This window comes from Trachypithecus francoisi, unplaced genomic scaffold, assembly GCF_009764315.1.
Source record: "Trachypithecus francoisi isolate TF-2019V2 unplaced genomic scaffold, Tfra_2.0 Lachesis_group5, whole genome shotgun sequence".
NCBI classification, from domain to species: Eukaryota; Metazoa; Chordata; class Mammalia; order Primates; family Cercopithecidae; genus Trachypithecus; species Trachypithecus francoisi.
Genome location: NW_022681470.1, coordinates 142,893,696 through 142,912,502, shown reverse-complemented (window position 1 = coordinate 142,912,502; position 18,807 = coordinate 142,893,696). Strand labels below are relative to the sequence as shown.

Sequence of the window (18,807 nt, the reverse complement as noted above, 5' to 3'; positions counted from 1 at the left end):
TAACACCACGTTTCTTACAGGCCACGCAGGGAATGAGGAAGGGAAGGTGATCTTGGGCACACCTTGGGTCAACCCTGCCCCTTTCTGGAAGTTGGCCTATATCATTGTCAGTGGGTATCTGCTTGTGACTCAGGTAGGGAGAAGGATACCAAGTTTCCTTTTCTTTTTCTTTTTTCTTTCTGAGACAGCCTTACGCAGTTGCTGAGGCTGGAGTGCAGTGGCGTAATCTCAGCTCACTGCAGACTCCACCTCCCGGGTTCAAGCAATTCTGCCTCAACCTCCCAAGTACCTGGGATTACAGGTGCACACCATCACGCCCAGCTAATTTTTTGTATTTTCTGTAGAGGCAGGGTTTTGCCATGTTGGCCAGGTTGGTCTCGAACTCCTGACCTCAAGTGATCCATCCACCTCGGCCTCCCAAAGTGCTGGGATTATGGGTGTGAGCTACCGTGCCCAGCCAGGACACCAAGTTTCATCCCTTCTGAATGCACTGCAGCTTCTGAGAATGGGTAGCACTTATTGAGGACCTACTGTGTGCAGGCATTCTCCACCTGCGGTCTCATTCCCAGCCACAATTTTTAGAAAGTACACAGCCTCAACTTTTACATTTTGTAAAAGTTTTTATTTTTCAGTTTTTGTAGAGATGAGGTCTCACCATGTTGCCCTGGCTGGTCTTGAACTCCTGGCCTCAAGCCTTCCTTCCGCCTCGGCCTCCCAAAGTGCTGAGATTACAGGCCTGAGCTGCTGCACAGCCATGATTTTGTTAAAGGCAGACACAGAGAGGTGAAGTGATCTGCTAGAAATCACAGCTTTTAAGAAGTGGAGTCACGTTTGAACTCTGGCCTCTGATGCCAGATCTGCAGGTCACATGTTCACCATGACCCGGATGACCTTGACTGCCCTCCCCACCTCTGCTGTGAGGCACAGGGCAGGTTTCCACCTGAGGACATGAGGAGCATGGGACGACTCCTTTGGTCTCTTCCGGGGTCTGCAAAAACCTGGGGGTCCCGAGTGTGAAGAAAGGGGTCTGCGCTCTCAGCTGTCAGGCTCCAGGCGCTGTGACAGGACGCCGAGGACGCGCTGGAACTTCCCAAAGCGTTCAGCGCGCGGAGCTCCCGCGCCCCGGCTACCCCAGAGCAGCCTCCGCAGGAAGCCGGTGGTCAGGGCCTCCCTCAGCTCTGGGTTAGGCCGGAATCCTGGAAACAAGGTCAGGTGGGCTGGGGGCGGGGCCCAGGCGCCCGCCTCGCCCCTCCCAACCTCCCGCACCTGCCTTTCCCCTGAGGACTTTGACCCAACAGCGGCCCGGGAGGGACTTGCCCCACCTGCGGGATGACTAGGTGGGGTCGGAGGGCCACCTGCGGGATGACTAGGTGGGGTCAGAGGGGAGGGGGCTTCCAGCCCTCTGCAGGAATGGGGGTGGGGTGTCTGAGGGGCTCTACTAGAGTGCAAGGGGGTGGCCTGTTTCAGGTGTCAGATCCTGGGGGTCCCGCCTTAGGGGCTGTGCCTGGAGGTGGGGCTGCACCGGTGGCGGGATCCCAGGTTGTCGGGGAAGGTGGGGTATGTTGTCGGCTGGGCTGCCCTAGGATAGGAGGGAGGAATCATTTGGAGGAAGCAGGGCGTTCCTCGAGATCGAGATCCCTGGGGTGCGGGATCGTTCTAGGTGGGAAGGGGGAGTGGGGACCCGCGGAGGTGGCTCTGGGGGCAGGACAGCCCGTTTTGAGGTGGACGGCCCTGTTCCTAGCAATACCGCTGGAAGCAGCGTTTGCTTGGGGGTGAGAACCTTCCTGGAGTGGAGACGTCCCAGTTTGGGTGGGGCTCCGGGAGGCGTGGCGAGAGGCTCCCTTCCTGGGACAGGTTGGGTTTGGGGGATCCGGCCAGAACTTGCTGCATCTGAAGTCTGCAGTACAGAGCAGAGGGAATGCTCACCTCGCAGGCGCTGGGCTGCCACCTTGCGGAATTTGGGTGCGTCCCGGGCCATGTGACGCGCCCCGTGCAGGGTGCGCAACAGCCGCTCGCAGCTCTCATCCAGCGGCCCCGCGACTTCCTCGCCCTCCAGCAGGCGCACCATGGGTGCCACGTGCGGCAGCGCCACCTCGCCGGGGTCGCAGGGTCCTGCGGAGGGGGAGGGTCTGATCTGGGTTTGGGGCTGTAGATAGGGCATGGGGCAGAGGTGGAAGCTAGGACCGATGCAAGGGCGGGGCTTAGGACTGAGCGACAGCGGGGTCTGTGGACAGGGGCCAGGATCACTAGCCCCGCATGGGGGGCGGGGTCTATGGCGAAGGGGCAGGGCCTAGGGAAAGGGGCTGGGATCAAGGCTGGTAAGGAGGCGTGGCCTAGGAACAAGTCCTGTGTGGAGGGCGGGGCCTAGAACTGATGTAGGAACAGGGCATAGGACTAGATTAAGATTTCTGTTAAATTTGGTCTGGGTCCCCGGAGGATGCCAAGCCCCAGACCTTCACTCACCAGCGCCCTCATCCAGAGCCCGCATCAGCGGCTTCAGCTCCTGCTCAAAGGCCAGCGCAGCCTCCGTGTGGCTCCTTCGGAGCTGGCGCCACGTGTGCTCCAACCGGGACACCTGGGAGAAGAGACCTGCGCATGCCTCCTCTCCCGTCTTCCCAGTCACCCGCACTCCAGCTTCCTCCACTCCGTGCTCCCCACGAACCTGGGGCATGAGCAGGGCGCCCATGACCGCAGCCAGCCCGGGCAGGTCCCCCGCTGCCCCTGGCCGCAGCGCCAGCGCCAGCTCTACCAGGCCCCTCAGTGCGGCTGCGCGCTCCTCCAGCGGCCCGGAGCAGCCGAGCACCGCCAGTGCCCCGGCCAGCGCCAGTGTCTCATGCCTGCAGAAGCGGAGGGCAAGGGTCTGGGGGCAGTGGGGAGGTTTGTAATGCAGGGGTGAGGTGGGACAGGATGTGGCATTGCTCCATCTCCCTTCTTCCCTGGGGAACCATGAGTGGGGAGCTGTTTGGAGACCTTGGGAAGTCGGGGGGAATTGGCCTCCCCCAGCCAAGATTCCAAGCGGCTGTCTCACCTCTCCAGCAGTTCCAACCTCAAGCGACGTCCATGGGGAAGAGTGAGCAGCTCCAGGCCAGATGAGACCCCCATGTTGCCCCGCTGATCCCTGGTCACTCCCAGGAGGCCTGTGGCCTGGGGAAGGGAATGGTGAAATCAGGTGAAGTGTGATTATGTAGGTATGGTGGGGTCTTGCCCTGGGCCTGGGGAGGAGCATCTCAGCAGGTGACCCACCTGGCAGTCTACCAATAGCAGGTGAAGGGCAGTGCTCCCAGGATGGTGCTCCAGGAACAGGCCACGGAGAGTATGCAGGACTTGGGGTTCCAGGGGCCGATTCTGGGGGCCCAGGAGGCAGGAGGAGGTATCAGGGGGGCAGAAAGAGATCTCAGCCTGTGGTCTTGTAAAACATCTGTTCTCTTCCTCCTCATCCTCCTCGGCCTCCCACCATGGGGCCTCTGGCTCTGGGCAGCTTTGGCTCAGGGATGTTCCCTGGACACGGGGTACTCGGGGCACCAGCTCGCAGTACGTTGGGGGACGTTCAGAGGCATCAGGCAGTTCGAAGGAGGGTGTCCGGGGAGGCTTCGCTGGTGCCTTGGCTTGAAGCTGCCCATCGGAGGCTCTGAGACTGTTGGCAACAGTTCCCAGGGGAGCAGGGGCCTTCAGCAACAAGGGGTCACTGCCCGTTCGGGGCAAGGCAGATACGGGCATGGCGAAGGCTGCTGGGGATCATACAAGAGAGGGCAATGGGAATACACAGAGAAGATTGCTGAATGAGCGGGGGTGAGAGCTTCATGGGCTACTACGCACCTGATCCATCCACTCATTCCAGTAATGGCGTACCCCAACCTATCCAGGGGCAGTTTTGAATTTCAACAACCTCAATAGTAGAAATGCTAACATGCTTACACATGGTTGGAAAACTTTGGCATCTCTGTCGTTCTGTAAATTCTTTTATTTTATTTAATTTTATTTTATAGAGATGGGATCTCACTGTGTTGCCCAGACTGGTGGACTGGTGTGGAATTTCTAGTCTCAAGCAATGTCCTCCCTCCTTGGCCTCCCAAAGTGCTGGGATCACAGGCATGAGCCACCTTGCCTGACCCTATGAATTCTGAATACTACATTTTAAATTTGAATTCTTTGTTTTTGCCCCTCTGACTGAAAGGTGGTAAGCAGTGACCCCACGAAATTAAACTTTTTTTTTTTAAATAAAAGGATGAGTGTGGTGGTTGATGCCTGTAATCTCAGCATTTTGGGAGGAGCCAAGGTGAGAGGATCGCTTGAGGCTAGGGATTCCAGACCAGTCTGGGCAGCGTAACAAGATCTTGTCTCTACAGAAAGTTAGAAAATGAGCTGGTACGATAGCATGCACCTGTGGTCTCAGCTACTTGGGAGGCTGAGGTGGGAGGATCACTTGAGCCAGAGGCTGCAGTGAGGTATGACTGCACCACTGCACTCCAGCTTGGATGACAGAGACCCTATCTCGAAAAAAAAAAAAAGATATCTATGTATCTAGAATTAAGTATAGATATATCTCTCTATATCATATCTATACAGATAGATATCTATATATATATAAATATATAATATATATTTAAATTAAGTATATCTTAAATAAAATTAACATTAAATGTATAATGTTGCCCTATATATTATATATAATTACATTTATATATGATAGATATTTTACTTTTCTTTTTTATGATTATATATATCTCTCCATAGATATATCTATATAAATATATATAATTAATACAGGTATCTATAGAGAGACAGAAAGTATAAAAAATTCATGACTAGCCGGGCGCGGTGGCTCAAGCCTGTAATCCCAGCACTTTGGGAGGCCGAGACGGGCGGATCACGAGGTCAGGAGATCGAGACCATCCTGGCGAACACGGTGAAACCCTGTCTCTACTAAAAAATACAAAAAACTAGCCGGGCGAGGTGGCAGGTCCCTGTAGTCCCAGCTGCTCAGGAGGCTGAGGCAGGAGAATGGCGTAAACCCGGGAGGCGGAGCTTGCAGTGAGCTGAGATCTGGCCACTGCACTCCAGCCTGGGCCACAGAGCGAGACTCCGTCTCAAAAAAAAAAAAAAAATTCATGACCAAACCATGTATGGTATGACACTCAGATAAGTATCAAAGAAACCAAGCTTATTAAACTTTCTTTTTCTTTTTTTCTTTTTTATTTCTTCTAAACAAAAAAAAAGAAACCAAAAAAAAAAACAACAACAAAAAATAGGATACACATACAGAATGTGCAGGTTGGTTACACGAGTATCCGTGTGCCATGGTGGATTTTGCTGCACCTACTGGATTCCTCCTCTAAGTCCCCTCCCCTCACCCTAAACTTTCAAATGATGTCATTTGTAAGTTGGTGGCATGTTGACCTCCTGGACTACTAGTACTTAAAACTGTACTAAGACTTTTGGGAGACTGTATTTACCATGCCTTTGAATAGGCTCCTTTCTAGGAACTTGAAACCATCCAACAGTGCCCGGCTCACTCTGAGTTAAGGTCCAAAGTGCTCTCTGTAGCTGAAAAATCCTCACAATCTGAGCCCCAGGGTCTCTCTCTCTGACTTTCCCCTCATTCCCTCTGCTTCAGCTACACTCATCTGTCCCTCCTTCCCTCCCTCCCTTCATTCCTTCCTTTCTTTCTTTTCTTTCTTGACCGAGCCTCACTCTGTCACCAGGCTGGAGTGCAGTGGCGCCATCTCAGCTTATTGCAACCTCTGCCTCCCAGGTTCAAGTGATTCTCCTGCTTCAGCCTCCCGAGTAGCTGGGACTACAGGCACCACCACACCCAGTTAATTTTTGTATTTTTAGTAGAGATGGGGTTTCACCATGTTGACCAGGATGGTCTTGATCTCGACCTTGTGATCCCCCTGCCTTGGCCTCCCAAAGTGCTGGGATTACAGGCATGAGCCACTGCACCTGGCCCTTTCTTTTGTTCGTTTTTTTTTTAAATTTGAGACAGGGGCTCACCCTCTGTGGCCAGCCTGAGTGCAATGGTGCGATCACGGCTCACTGCAGCCTTGACTTCCTGGGCTCAAGTATCCTCCTGCTTCAACCTTCCAAGTAGCTAGGACCACAGGGGTGCAACACTACACCCAGCTACCCACTTGTGTTTTGGTTGAATGAACAGCTTAAATTCTTTTTTTTTTTTTTTTTTTGAGACGGAGTCTCACTCTGTCGCCCAGGCTGGAGTGCAGTGGCGTGATCTTGGCTCACTGCAAGCTCCGCCTCCCAGGTTCACACCATTCTCCTGCCCCAGCCTCCTGAGTAGCTGGGACTACAGGAGCCCGCCACCACGCCCGGCTAATTTTTTGAAGTTTTAGTAGAGACAGGGTTTCACTGTGTTAGTCAGGATGGTCTCGATCTTCTGACCTTGTGATCCGCCCGCCTCAGCCTCCCAAAGTGCTGGGATTACAGGCGTGAGCCACTGCGCCAGGCAAAACAGTTTAAATTCTTGTTCTGCCCCCAGAGCATTTGCACTGCCTCTTCCTCCTGCCTGGTTATCCCCCAGTTATCCACCTTGTTCCCTCCCTCATTTCCTTCTATTTTATTTTATTTTTTTCTGCACTGAGGCCTTTCCTGACTACTATTTAAAATTGCTTGCCCGAGTGCAATGGCTCATGCCTGTAATCCCAGCACTTTGGGAGTTCGAGGTGGGTAGATCGCCTGAGATCAGGAGTTTGAGACCAGCCTGACCAAAATGGTGAAACTCCATCTCTACTAAAAATACAAAATTAGCAGGGCATGGTACACATGCCTGTAATCCCAGCTACTCAGGAGGCTGAGGCAGGAAAATCGGTTGAACCCAGGAGGTGGAGGTTGCAGTGAGTTGATATTGTGCCATTGCACTCCAGCCTGGGCAACAAGAGCAAAACTCTATCTCAAAAATAAATAAACAGACAAACAAATATAAAATAAAATTACAATACACGTCTCCTTCTTTATAGTCCCTATCTCCCTTACTCTGTTTTTTGTTTGCTTTGGTTTTTTTGAGACAGAGTCTCACTCTGTCGCCCAGGCTGGAGTGCGGTGGCACAATCTCGGCTCACTGCAACCTCCACCTCCTAGGTTCAAGCAATTCTCCTGCCTCAGCCTCCTGAGTAGCTGGGATTATAGGCATATGCCACCATACATGGCTAATTTTTTTTTTTTTTTTTTTTTTTAGTAGAGATGCGTTTTCACCATGTTGGCCAGGCTGGTCTCGAACTCCTGACCTCAAGTGATCCGCCCACCTCGGCCTCCCAAAGTGCTAGGATTACAGACCTGAGCCACCTCACCCTTCCCTTGCTGTTTTATTATTATTATTTATTTTTTTATTTTTTTGAGACAGAGTCTCACTCTGTTGTCCAGGCTGGAGTGCAATGGCATGATCTTGGCTCATGGCAACCTCCGCCTCCTGGGTTCAAGCAATTCTCATGCCTCAGCCTCCCGACTAGCTGGGATTATAGGCGTGCACCACCATGCCGGGCTAATTTTTGTAGTTTTAGTAGAGACAGGGTTTCTCCATGTTGGCCAGGCTGGTCTCAAACTCCTGACTTCAGGTGATCCATCCTCCTCAGCCTCCCAAAGTGCTAGGGATTACAGGCCTGAGCCACTGTGCCTGGCCTTCCCTTACTGTGTTTTAATTTTCAACTTGAAGCAAACAAAATTGCCTTATTTCTGTGGTTCATAGTTTGTTGTCCTTTCATAGACTGTTGGCTCCCACCGGGCAGGGATCTTTGTCTCTTTCTGGTTCACTGATGTATCCTAGCACTCTGTGCAGGGCCTGGGATGCAGGAAGGGCTCATGTTGAATGCGGATGGGAGAAGGATGGGAAAACAGGAGCATGAGGGGGGCATTCAGGAGTCCTCCTTTAGGTAAGACTGTCAGACTCAACTGCTTTGCGGAACTTACCCTGGATGGAGAGGAGCCATTCAGGAAAAAATTAGGGGAATGAGAATGTTCGTGTCACTGGTGGAAATGTAAAGTGCAAAGGCCCCAAGGCAGGAATAAAAGCCTGAGGGTTCGAACAACTACAAGGAGAGTTGTGTGACTAGCATGAGGAGGGTATGTAGCAGAAGTTGTTAGCAAGGTAAGCTGTGGTCAAAACAGGTACAGCTCCTTGGAATAACTGTAAACACACTTTTTTTTTTTTTTGAGATAGAGTTTTGTTCTGTCACCCAGGCTGGAGTGCAGTGGTGTCATCTCGGCTCACTGCAACCTTCGCCTCCTGGGTTCAAGCGATTCTCCTGCTGCAGCCTCCTGAGTAGCTGGGATTACAGGTGCATGCCACCACGCTCGGCTAATTTTGTGTTTTTAGTGGAGATGGGGTTTCACCACGTTGACCAGGCCAGTCTCGAACTCCTGACCTCAAATGATCCACCAGCCTCGGCCTCCCAAAGTGCTGGGATGACAGGCATGAGCTACCGCGCTCAGCCTTGTAAACACACATTTTTAAGCACCCACAAAGTCCCTGAGTGTTTTTAAGTCATCGCGATTGTCATCATTTTCTAAAGCAAGAAATTGAGGCTCCAACAGGTTCCTGCATCTGACCAAGATCTCTTAGGTGGTGAGTGGCAAAGCCAATTTCTGAGCCACAGGCTGTTCTGGTAGACACTCACCTATCCCAGCGGGGTCTTCTCTTGACCGTCCCATATGTGCCAAATCTGCAGGCTGACTGTTGCTCCACTTCCTTGCCCTGGGGGACAGAGTGGGAGAGACCTGTAGTCCCCACTTAAGCAGAGTATCCCTCAACAATATCTGGAAAACCCTGTGTCCAGTTACTCTGTACCGGTGAGTCTCAACCAACCAAGGTGACCTCCGTCCAGGGGACTCTTAGCAACGTGTGGAGACATCTTTAGTTGTCACGACTAGCAGCATCTAGTTGGATGGAGCTCAGGAATGCTGCTCAACATCCTACGATGCACACAACATCTCCACTTCCTCCCCCACAACTAAAAATGTTCAGGCCTCAAAAGTCAACCAAGGTTGGGCACAGTGGCTCACACCTGTAATCCCAGCACTATGGGAGGCTGAGGCGGGTGGATCACTTGAGGTCAGGCGTTTGAGACCAGCCTGGCCAACATGGTGAAACCCTGTCTCTACTAAAAATACCAAAAATTAGCCAGGCGTGGTGATGCACCCTCGTAATCTCAGCTAATCGGGAAGCTGAGACAGGAGAATCGCTTAAACCCGGGAGGCAGAGGTTGCAGTGAGCTGAGATCGTGCCACTGCACTCCAGCCTGGGCAACAGAGTGAGACTTCAACTCAAGAAAGAAATAAAAAATAAAAAAATAAAAAAATTAGCTGGGCGTGGTGGTGCACTCCTGTAATCCCAGCTACTTGGGAGGCTGAGGCAGGAGAATCGCTTGAACCTGAGAGGTGGAGGTTGCAGTGGGCTGAGATCACACCACTGCACTCCAGCCTGGGCAACAGAGTGAGACTCAGTCTTAAAAAAAAAAAAAAAAAAAAAAAGTCAACCATTGAGTTGGAAAACCCTGAGAGTGCTGGGTGTTCTCAAGGAGGCAGGGAGACTGTGAGTACCTGAGAGGCTCTGTCCGAGCTGGGCCATCCATCAGGGTGTCCTCGCTAAAGCTTCGTCGCAGAGGCCCCTGCCAAGTCACAGGCCTAGAGACCACAGCCCCTGTGGCCTGGGACAGTGGACGCCTGCCTGTCACGTAACTGTGAACCAGAGCGGGCATGCTGGGGAATTGCTCATCCTCCAGTTGAAAGAGGGCTGTGGGTCGGCCTGGCCGGGGACGCAGGGCCACACGGAACACCTCAAAATGGAGGGCTGAGCCCCGCCAGCGGCAGGAGATCACGGGGTGGCCCCCACGAGACCCAGAGGCACGAACCAGGAAGTCGCCATCTTGCTGAAGAAGAGCTTCAGCCTTCTGTGGATGGAGGTCAGGGGGCAGAGGAATTAGGAACGAGCCCAGAGCAGTGGTTAATGGTGTCTCCCCCCCCCATCATCACCCCCATCACCCAAGAAAAGCTACCCCAGTGAAACTTCTGTGGCAGGCAAAGACTGGGAAATTTTATACCAAGCTCTGTCCCCTATTTGGCTGGCACCTATGTAGACTACATTTCCCAGGCTCCCTTGCAGCTAGGGTTGTCATCTGATAACTGGCCAATGGGATGTGGGGTAGAAGGGCTATGGGAAATATCCAGACCTGGTCCATAAAACCTTCCTGCACAGTCTTGTAGGTTCTGTCCCCTATCTGTCAGCTGATAGCCCCAAAGCCCTGAGGGATGACACAGCTACATGATGCACTTGGCTCCTGACTGATTTATGGAGTTTTGCATCTCCACTTCTCAACCACCTTGGACTATGACATTAACATGTTGACTGTGTTTAGCTGGCGATATATTGGGAATGTTTGTTACAGCCACTAGGTGATGCTGACGGATGCAACATCCAATTTGGTAAATGCACTGGGCTTGTTATGCAAATATGGCTTCAAGAGAAGCCATTAGCTGGATGCTTCCAGATTGGGGTCCCCTCTTTTATAAACATTTGCAAGCAGTCTTATGCTAGCTGTGGTGGCTGGTGTCAAAATAGGGTAGGAAGGGTGGGGCACAGTGGTTCACACCTGTAATCTCAGCACTTTGGGAGGCTGAGGCGGGCAGATCACTTGAGATCAGGAGTTTGAGACCAACCTGGGCAACATGGCGAAACCCTGTCTTTACTAAAAAATATAAAAATTAGCTGGGCGTGGTGGTGTGCACCTGTCATTTCAGCTACTCAGGAGGCTGAGGTGGGAGAATCGCTTGAACCCAGGAGGCAGAGGTTGCAGTGAACCGAGATGGAGCCATTGCATTCCAGCATGGGTGACAGAGCGAGATCATGTCTTAAAAAAAAAAATGGTGTGGGGCAGCAGGTAGAAAGGCCAGGACCCCAGAGAGAGGCAAAGTAGAGGTGAACGTGGGGTCTGGGGACTGAATAATAGATGTAGCAGACACATGTGTAATCCTTACTATATTTCAAGCACTGCTTTAAATGTAAAGGGTAGTATTAACTCCTGTAATTCCTGTAACAGGGATGGTAGGTATTATTATACCTTTTTTCTTTTTTTTTCGTTGAGACGGAGTTTCACTCTTGGTGCCCAGGCTGGAGTGCAATGGCATGATCTTGGCTCACTGCAACCTCCATTTCCTGGGTTCAAGCGATTCTCCTGTCTCACCCTCCCGAGTAGCTGGGATTACAGGCACGTGCCACCACGCCCGGCTAATTTTTTGTATTTTTAGTAGAGATGGGGTTTCATAATATTGGTCAGGCTGGTCTTGAACTGCTGACCTCAGGTGATCCACCCGCCTCAGCCTCCCAAAGGGCTGGGATTACGGGCATGAGTCATCGTGCCTGGCCCATTTTTTTTACGGCCTTTTTTTTTTTTTTTTTGAGTCAAGGTCCCTCTCGATTGCCCAGGCTGAGTGCAGTGGAGAAATCATGGCTCACCCACAGACTTGACCTCCTGGGCTTAAGCAATCCTCCCATCTCAGCCTCCCGAGTAGTTGGGACAACAGTTACATGCCACCCATGCCCGGCAAATTTTTGTATTTTTTCTCTTTTTTGTAGAGACAGAGTTCTGCTATGTTGCCCAGACTGGTTTGGAACTCCTAACCTCAAGTGATCCTCCTGCCTCAGCCTCCCAAAGTGCTGGGATTACAGGCATGAGCCAACATGCCTGGCCTGCTATCCCTATGTTAAAGATGGGGAGACTGAGGCCCAGAGAAGTCAAATACCCTGCCCAAGGTCACACACAATATGAGTTGTAGGGTTTGGATTTGAACCTAGGGTGTCTGGGTCTAGATTATGGGCTTTTAACTTTTTTTTTTTTTTTGAGACGGAGTCTCTGTCTGTCGCCCAGGCTGGAGTGCAGTGGCCGGATCTTGGCTCACTGCAAGCTCCACCTCCCAGGTTCACGCCATTCTCCTGCCTCAGCCTCCCGAGCAGCTGGGACTATAGGCGCCCGCCACCACGCCCGGTTAGTTTTTTCTAGTTTTAGTAGAGACGGGGTTTCACTGTGTTAGCCAGGATGGTCTCGATCTCCTGACCTCATGATCTGCCCGTCTCGGTCTCCCAAAGTGCTGGGATTACAGGCTTGAGCCACCGCGCCCGGCCTGGGCTTTTAACTATTAAGCTATACTGCCTCTCATGATTTCATTAGATGCTCAGGGTCCCAGAATTTTTGGGGATGACAACTGAGTTTCAGATGGAGGTGGGAGCCTCAGATTTATTTGTTTGTTTATTTATGTTTTTGACAGAGTCTCACTCTGTCACCCAGTCTGGAGTGCAGTGGCACAATTTTGGCTCACTACAACCTCTGCCTCCTGGGTTCAAGAGATTCTCCTGCCTCAGCCTCCCAAGTAGCTGGGACTACAGGCGCATACCACCACGTCCGGCTAATTTTTGTATTTTTAGTAGAGATGTGGTTTCACTGTGTTGTCCAGGCTGGTCTTGAACTCCTGACTTCAAGTGATCCACCTGCCTCAGCCTCTCAAAGTGTTAGGATTACAGGCATGAGCCACCGTGCCTGGCTCGGGAGCCTCAGATTTAGAGGGAGATACCAGAAGGTAGATGGAGTTCAGAGGGAGAGGCAGCCTGAGCCAAGAGTAGTTTGGGGGGCATTAGGACTCTCCTTAAGCTCCATCACCAATCTCATCATCCCAAAGAAAGTGATAATTTAAATATAGTGACAGTCCCCAACCAGCCAACCTTCAAGACAGTCCCCAGCCCTCTGCCATCTGTCCCAATAGACCTTGGCACTAAGTCCCTCATCCAGGGACCCAGGAGTCCTCAGCAAGGGTGGGAGAGACTCCCCACCAGATGGTGCTGAGGCCCTGCTGTGGGTGGTACCTGGCGGGACAGGAGGCCGTGGTACCAGGGTTGGCCAGCAAGGTCTTCTCCATCCTGTGGCACCTGCATGGAGCTCTTGGGGACAGAGGGTTCAAGGGCTGAGCTCTGCACTTACAACGGGCCTCAGTCTTCCACATCTGTAAAATGGGAATAATTAGCTCTGCCTGAGTGTCTGGGTCAGCTTCCTCCATCCTTTTCTTAATTTTGCAGACAGCTCCATCAAATCTTTTTTTTTTTTTTTTTTTTTTTGAGACAGAGTTTCATTCTGTCACCCAGGCTGGAGTGCAATGGTGTGATCTTGGCTCGCTGCAACCTCTGCCTCCCAGGTTCAAGCAATTCTCCTGCCTCAGCCTCCCAAATAGCTGGGATTACAAGCGTGCACCACCACACCCAGCTAATTTATTTTTATTTTTATTTTATTTTTTGTATTTTTGTTGGCCAGGCTGGTCTTGAACTCCTGACCTCAGGTGATCCACCCGCCTCAGCCTCCCCAAAGTGCTGGGATTACAGGCACAAGCCACCGCACCCAGACTTTTTTTTGCATTTAAAGAGAGAGGTCTCACTGTGGTGCCCAGGCTGGAGTGCAGTGCCTATACACAGGTGTGATCATAGCACACTTTAGCCTTGAATTCCTGGGCTCAAGGAATCCTCTAGCCTCAGCCTCCCAAGTAGTGGGGATGACAGATGTCACCATCGTGCCTGTTCCAAATATAATGCAATTTTTATGAAGAAAAAAACATGACTGATGATGACATCGTGCACTCCATCTTGCAGAAATGTAATTAATGAATTCACTGAACCCCCATTTATTGAGCACCTATGGGGTCCCAGGCTCTGTTCTAGTCCCTAGAGACATAGCATTGAACAAAACTGATGGGAAATCTCTGGCCTTGGGAGCTGACATTCTATTGGGGAGAGGCACCTCAGAAATGAACTAGATGATGGTGTACATGAGTGAGTTCTAGACAAAAAAACTCAACCATGGATGGGATATAATGAAAGTACAGGTAATGGGGTGAACACTTTTTTTTTTTTTTTGAGACAGGGTCTTGCTTTGTTGCCCAGGCTGGAGTGCAGTGGTACAATCACAGCTCATTGCAGCCTTGACCTCCTGGGCTCAAGTGATCCTCCTACTCATCCTTCTGAGTAGCTGGGACTACGAGCATGGGCCATTGTACCTGGCTAATTTTTTTTTTTTTTTTTTTTTTGAGACTGAGTCTCACTCTGTTGCCCAGGCTGGAGTACAGTGGCGTGATCTCAACTCACTGCAACTTCCGCCTCCTGGGTTCAAGCAATTCTCGTGCCTCAGCCTCCTGAGTAGCTGGGACTACAGGCGTGTGACACCATGCCTGGCTAATTTTAAAATATTTTTAATAGAGATGGGGTTTCTCCATGTTGGCCAGGCTGGTCTCGAACTCCTGACCTCAGGTGATCCACCTGCCTCAACCTCCCAAAGCACTGGGATTACCAGCATGAGCCACTGCGCCTGGCCATGCCTGGCTTTTTATATATATATATATATATATATATACACACACACACACACATAGGGTCTTGCCCAGGCTGATATGTTGCCCAGGCTGGGTGAACATTTTTGATTATGTGGCCAGGGAAGGTCTCATTGAGTAAGGTCTGGAAGGAATTCTGGGGAGTGTGTCAGGTGACTCTCCGGGTGAAAAAACATCCCAATCAGGGGGAATTTAACTGACAAACATCCATGGCTTCTCGGCAACCTATGCGCACACTCAGAGGTTCTCAGGATAGGTGCAAATCTCACCCCTATTTTTTGCTTTAGAATGCAACACTGGGGGCCAGGCGTGGTGGCTCACTCTTGTAATCCTAGTACTTGGGGAGGTAGAGGTGGGTGGATCCTCTGAGGTCAAGAGTTTGAGACCAGCCTGGCCAACACAGTGAAACCCCGTCTCTACTAAAAATACAAAAATTAGCCAGGCATGGTGGCGGGCGCCTGTAGTCCCAGCTACTCAGGAGGCTGAGGTGAGAGAATCGCGTGAACCCGGGAGGTGGATCCTGCAGTAAGCCGAGATCATACCACTGTACTCCAACCTGGGCGACCGAGCAAGACTCCATCTAGGGAAAAAAAAAAAAATGTAACCCAGGGTTAAGATTTTTAGAAGGTCACATTTTGTAGCAGTGTCAGCAAACAGCAATGTTGCCTTTGCAGGTCCTTGTATTTCAGAGCCCATACAGTTGGTTATCATGATGATCGAATTTAGATCTCAGACATTTTGGTAGTTTCCTGATCATCTCACAGGCCTCAGGGCCAGTGTGTCTCAGGTGTCTGTCTGGTGGGGGAGATTTCTCTGGATGGTCCAGAAGAAGATAATCTGCTTCTTACTCTCCTGCAAGCTGTCCCCACAGCCCTGCAAAGTCTTCTGGGTCTGGTAGGGTCTGCAGAGAAATTCCTGCCTCCTGAGTCAGCAGGAAGTTCCCAGACTAGCCCTAGGTGGCTTTAGGGGAGGAGCTCTGGGCAGGGAGCTAGCTGCCCGTGCGGCATACCTGAAGCCAGGTGTGTCTTTGGAATGCCTTTGCACTTCCTGTTTGTCACCTGGACCAGGGCTAGCCTCGGTCTCAGAGTCTCCCAACCCCAAGTTCCTGTCTTGTGTCTCCCTTAGTGAGAGTGAAGTTGAGTCAATGGCAAGGTTCTGGTTAGTTTGGGGACGCAGGGTGGCCGCAGGTCAGCCAAAGGCCTACTAAGTCATTCTCCTGCCTCTGAGTCCTTTGGGATCATTTATTCGGGCATGGAAGAGAAGAAGGGGGCAGAGTCAGGCATCAGACCAAGCATGGGGAGAGGAGAGAGGGAATTATTCATGTTCCAGTTGGATCATAAACATGTGTCCACGTGTGGGGAGGGATGTGGAGGGTGGGAACCACCAGCACAGGCAATACAAACACAGATGTATGCAGGACTCGCTTTTGACATTGGACGAACATTGCTGGAGCACTTGCTGTGCACCAGGCTCTGTTCTAGAACCTAGAGATACAGTGACTAAGGAGATTAAAGCCTGGCACCGCCCTACCCTCCAGAGCTTGCAGTCGGCTGGGCACAAACAAGCACAAGATGAATGGAGAAGACAGACCATTTCTAGGAGTTATCAATGAAAGTGATAAGCCAGGGAGATATGATAAAGGAGGAGGGACAGGACAGCTTCTCCTATAAAGTGACATTGGAACTGAGACCTCAGTACAGAAGGAGGCAGTTAGGCAAAGATTTCGAGGAGTCGTCTGGCTGACGGGTACAGAAGGGCAAAGGCCTGGAGGTGAGATGGACCTGCTTTTTTATGTTTTACATCATCAAGGTGGCTGGTGTAGCCGGAATACTATGAGCAAGGAGCAGATAGGAGGGCAGCGATGTTAGAGAGATCAGGAGGAGAGACTGGGCAGAAACTGGTGGACTTTGAATTTTAATCTCTATGGCCCAAGGGTTTTAAGTACAGGAGGGGCCCGATCTGATTCGCCGTTTAAAAGGATCACTCAGGCAAAAATGGAAACAATGGCTTTCTGTGCTGCACAGGAAATACACTTAGGGGGGCACGCCCAGGTGAGCCCGGGCACACCGACACGCGTAACGCACAGCGACCCACTCATTCGCGAGGCGACCGCTTCTACCCCAGATCCTCCCTGCGAGCCGGTGGCCCCACCTGGAAAGAGAGGACTCCCCATCCCAATAATCTTGGTTCTGGATTTGCCCTGGGGCTCCACTCACCTAGGCAGGACCCGCGGGGCTCCCACGAGGCTGGGACCAGGCGGAAGCCGAGGCTCTGCCGCTCGGGGCTGCTGTCACCCCCGCCCTCCACGTTGCCACCGCCCCAGCCTTCCGAGACCACACCTAGTGGGAACCCAGCCCAATTACCTGACCACGGCTCCTGCAGGCCCCGCCTCAAACTAACTTCCCAGGCTCTTGCTCCGCCCCCTAGAAACATTTTTTTTACTACTAGCCACGCCCCCTGTGCGACGCACCGCTTTCTCCATAGACCCTGCCCACTAGGGGAGCACCGCGCATCTTTTCCTGTCAATGGCCCCGCCCCTTGTACATAGCCACGCCCACCCCCGGGTGACTACGCCCACCCGCAACCACCTCCTTCTTAGCCCCGCCCCTTAGGGAAATAGAACAAATTTCATCCCAACGTTCCCGCCCCTTAGAACCCGGCCCCGCCCTTCCACCCAGGCGGCCCCAAGCACCCATGGTCCTTTGGTACCAGGGTGGGGTGGGGTGTCTCTCTCCCCTCCCCGCCAAGGCTCTGGGTCAGGGCAGGGCAACTCCCTCGGGCTCTTAAGCCAGGCTGGGGTAGCTGTGGCAGCTGTGACGTAAGGAGGGGTGCGCTTCCTCCAGACCGCCCTCCTGGATTTTCCGGAAAGAAGCCCCATTTGGGTGGCGGGTTTTGTGGAGAGACATCCGGGAAAACGCGAGAGCTTCCTTCAGTGACAGCACGCTGGAGCGGGGCGAGACTTTGGGGGAGGTGGAAGGCAAATCATTCAGGTGGTTTCCTAGGTGGGAGGAAGGGTAGGGGGGACTTCCATCATGATGCCTGGAGATGAACAAGAGAAAAGGTGACAGGGACCTAGTGCAAGAGAGAGGACGCTTTGGCCACGTTTATTGATAAGTTCCTCATATTAACATCCGTCTTGTCTTGTAGAGACAGTGTCTTGCTATATTGCCCAGACCGGAGCTCAGTGGCCTGATCATAGCTCACTGTAGCCTCAACTTCCTGGGCTCAAGTGATTCTCCCGCTTGAGACTTCCAAGCAACTGAGACTAAAGGTGCGCACCACCACGCTCGGCTAATTTTATTTTATTTTTTTGTAGAGATGGGGTCTTACTATGCTGCCCAGGCTCTGGGACTCCTGGGCTCATGCGATCTTCCTGCCTTGGCCTCCCAGAGCGCTGGGATTACAGACATGAGCCACTGTGCTTGGCCCCAGTAACCACAGTCTGAAAAGGAGTAGCAGCAGCTAACATTTATTGAGCACTTACTGTATACCAGGGCTGTTCTGTCAACTTGCCTTTTTTTTTTTTCTTTTTGAGACGGAGTTTCACTCTCATTGCCCAGACTGGAGTGCAGTGGTAGCAATCTGAGCTCACTGCAACCTCCACCTCCCGGGTTCAAGCGATTCTCCTGCTGCAGCCTCCCGAGTAGCTGGGATTACAGGCTAATTTTTGTATTTTTAGTAGAGACGGGGTTTCACCATGTTGGCCAGAGCGGTCTCAAACTCTTGACCTCATGTGATTCACTTGCCTCGGCCTCCCAAAGTGCTAGGGTTACAAGTGTGAGGCCTCTATTTTAATTTTCAAACAGACCACCCGGGTGATAGGTAGTATTTTCATCACTTCTATTTTCCAGATGGAGAAACTGAGGCACAAGGCAGCTAAACCATTTGCCCAAGTTAACCTGGCTTGTAAGTGGTAGAGGCGAGAATCAAACCGGGAGCTCTGGAGCTTCATTCTGTCTGCCTCCCTTTCAATCTTCGCATGCCTACTTTCTCCACGATGCTGCTTTGCGGCGAAAGTTACTCACCCAACATTTTGCAGATGAGGAAATTGAGGCCTAGAGGGCCAAAGATGCTTGGGGATGAAAAGTTTTGATGCCTGTAGGGTTGCAAAGCAGGGAATTTCCAGACTGGGCTCCCCCCACCGGCCTTGGCCAATGTGGAATAGACTCCAAGCTCAAGAGGGGAAGAATGTTTCTTCCTTATCCCCCATCGGTCTAGTATTGGTACAGTCAGAGGGTATGGGCCTGTCCAGGGAAGGGGTCTAGCGCCTCCTCGTGGTTATAATAATTTAAAAAGAGGGCCCAGTACTTTGGGAGGCCGAGGTGGGCAGATCACCTGAGGTCAGGAGTTTGAGACCAGCCTGACCAACATGGTAAAACCCTGTCTCTACTAAAAATACAAAATTAGCTGGGTGTGGTGGCGTGCACCTGTAATCCCCGC

At 51.8% G+C, this 18,807-nt stretch overlaps 1 protein-coding gene across 4 annotated transcripts; it reads right to left on the bottom strand.

Annotated features, from left to right (window-relative positions):
• Positions 1 to 600: 600 nt before the first annotated feature.
• Positions 601 to 16,769, bottom strand: SH2D3A (SH2 domain containing 3A). Of its 4 annotated transcripts, none has more exons than XM_033198555.1 (10): positions 16,584 to 16,769; positions 12,860 to 12,996; positions 9,547 to 9,896; positions 8,625 to 8,701; positions 3,244 to 3,728; positions 3,029 to 3,144; positions 2,663 to 2,837; positions 2,464 to 2,575; positions 1,927 to 2,112; positions 601 to 1,196 (listed from the first exon to the last, which is right to left on the bottom strand). In XM_033198555.1, the coding sequence occupies exons 2-10, from the start codon at positions 12,926 to 12,928 to the stop codon at positions 1,036 to 1,038; spliced, it is 1,731 nt and encodes a 576-aa protein (XP_033054446.1). In that variant the 5' UTR covers positions 12,929 to 12,996; positions 16,584 to 16,769; the 3' UTR covers positions 601 to 1,035. The 4 variants fall into 4 exon arrangements, with proteins under 4 accessions (XP_033054446.1, XP_033054447.1, XP_033054445.1 ...); XM_033198556.1 differs by having other exon boundaries at positions 3,244 to 3,725; XM_033198554.1 differs by having other exon boundaries at positions 2,464 to 2,837.
• Positions 16,770 to 18,807: the final 2,038 nt, after the last annotated feature.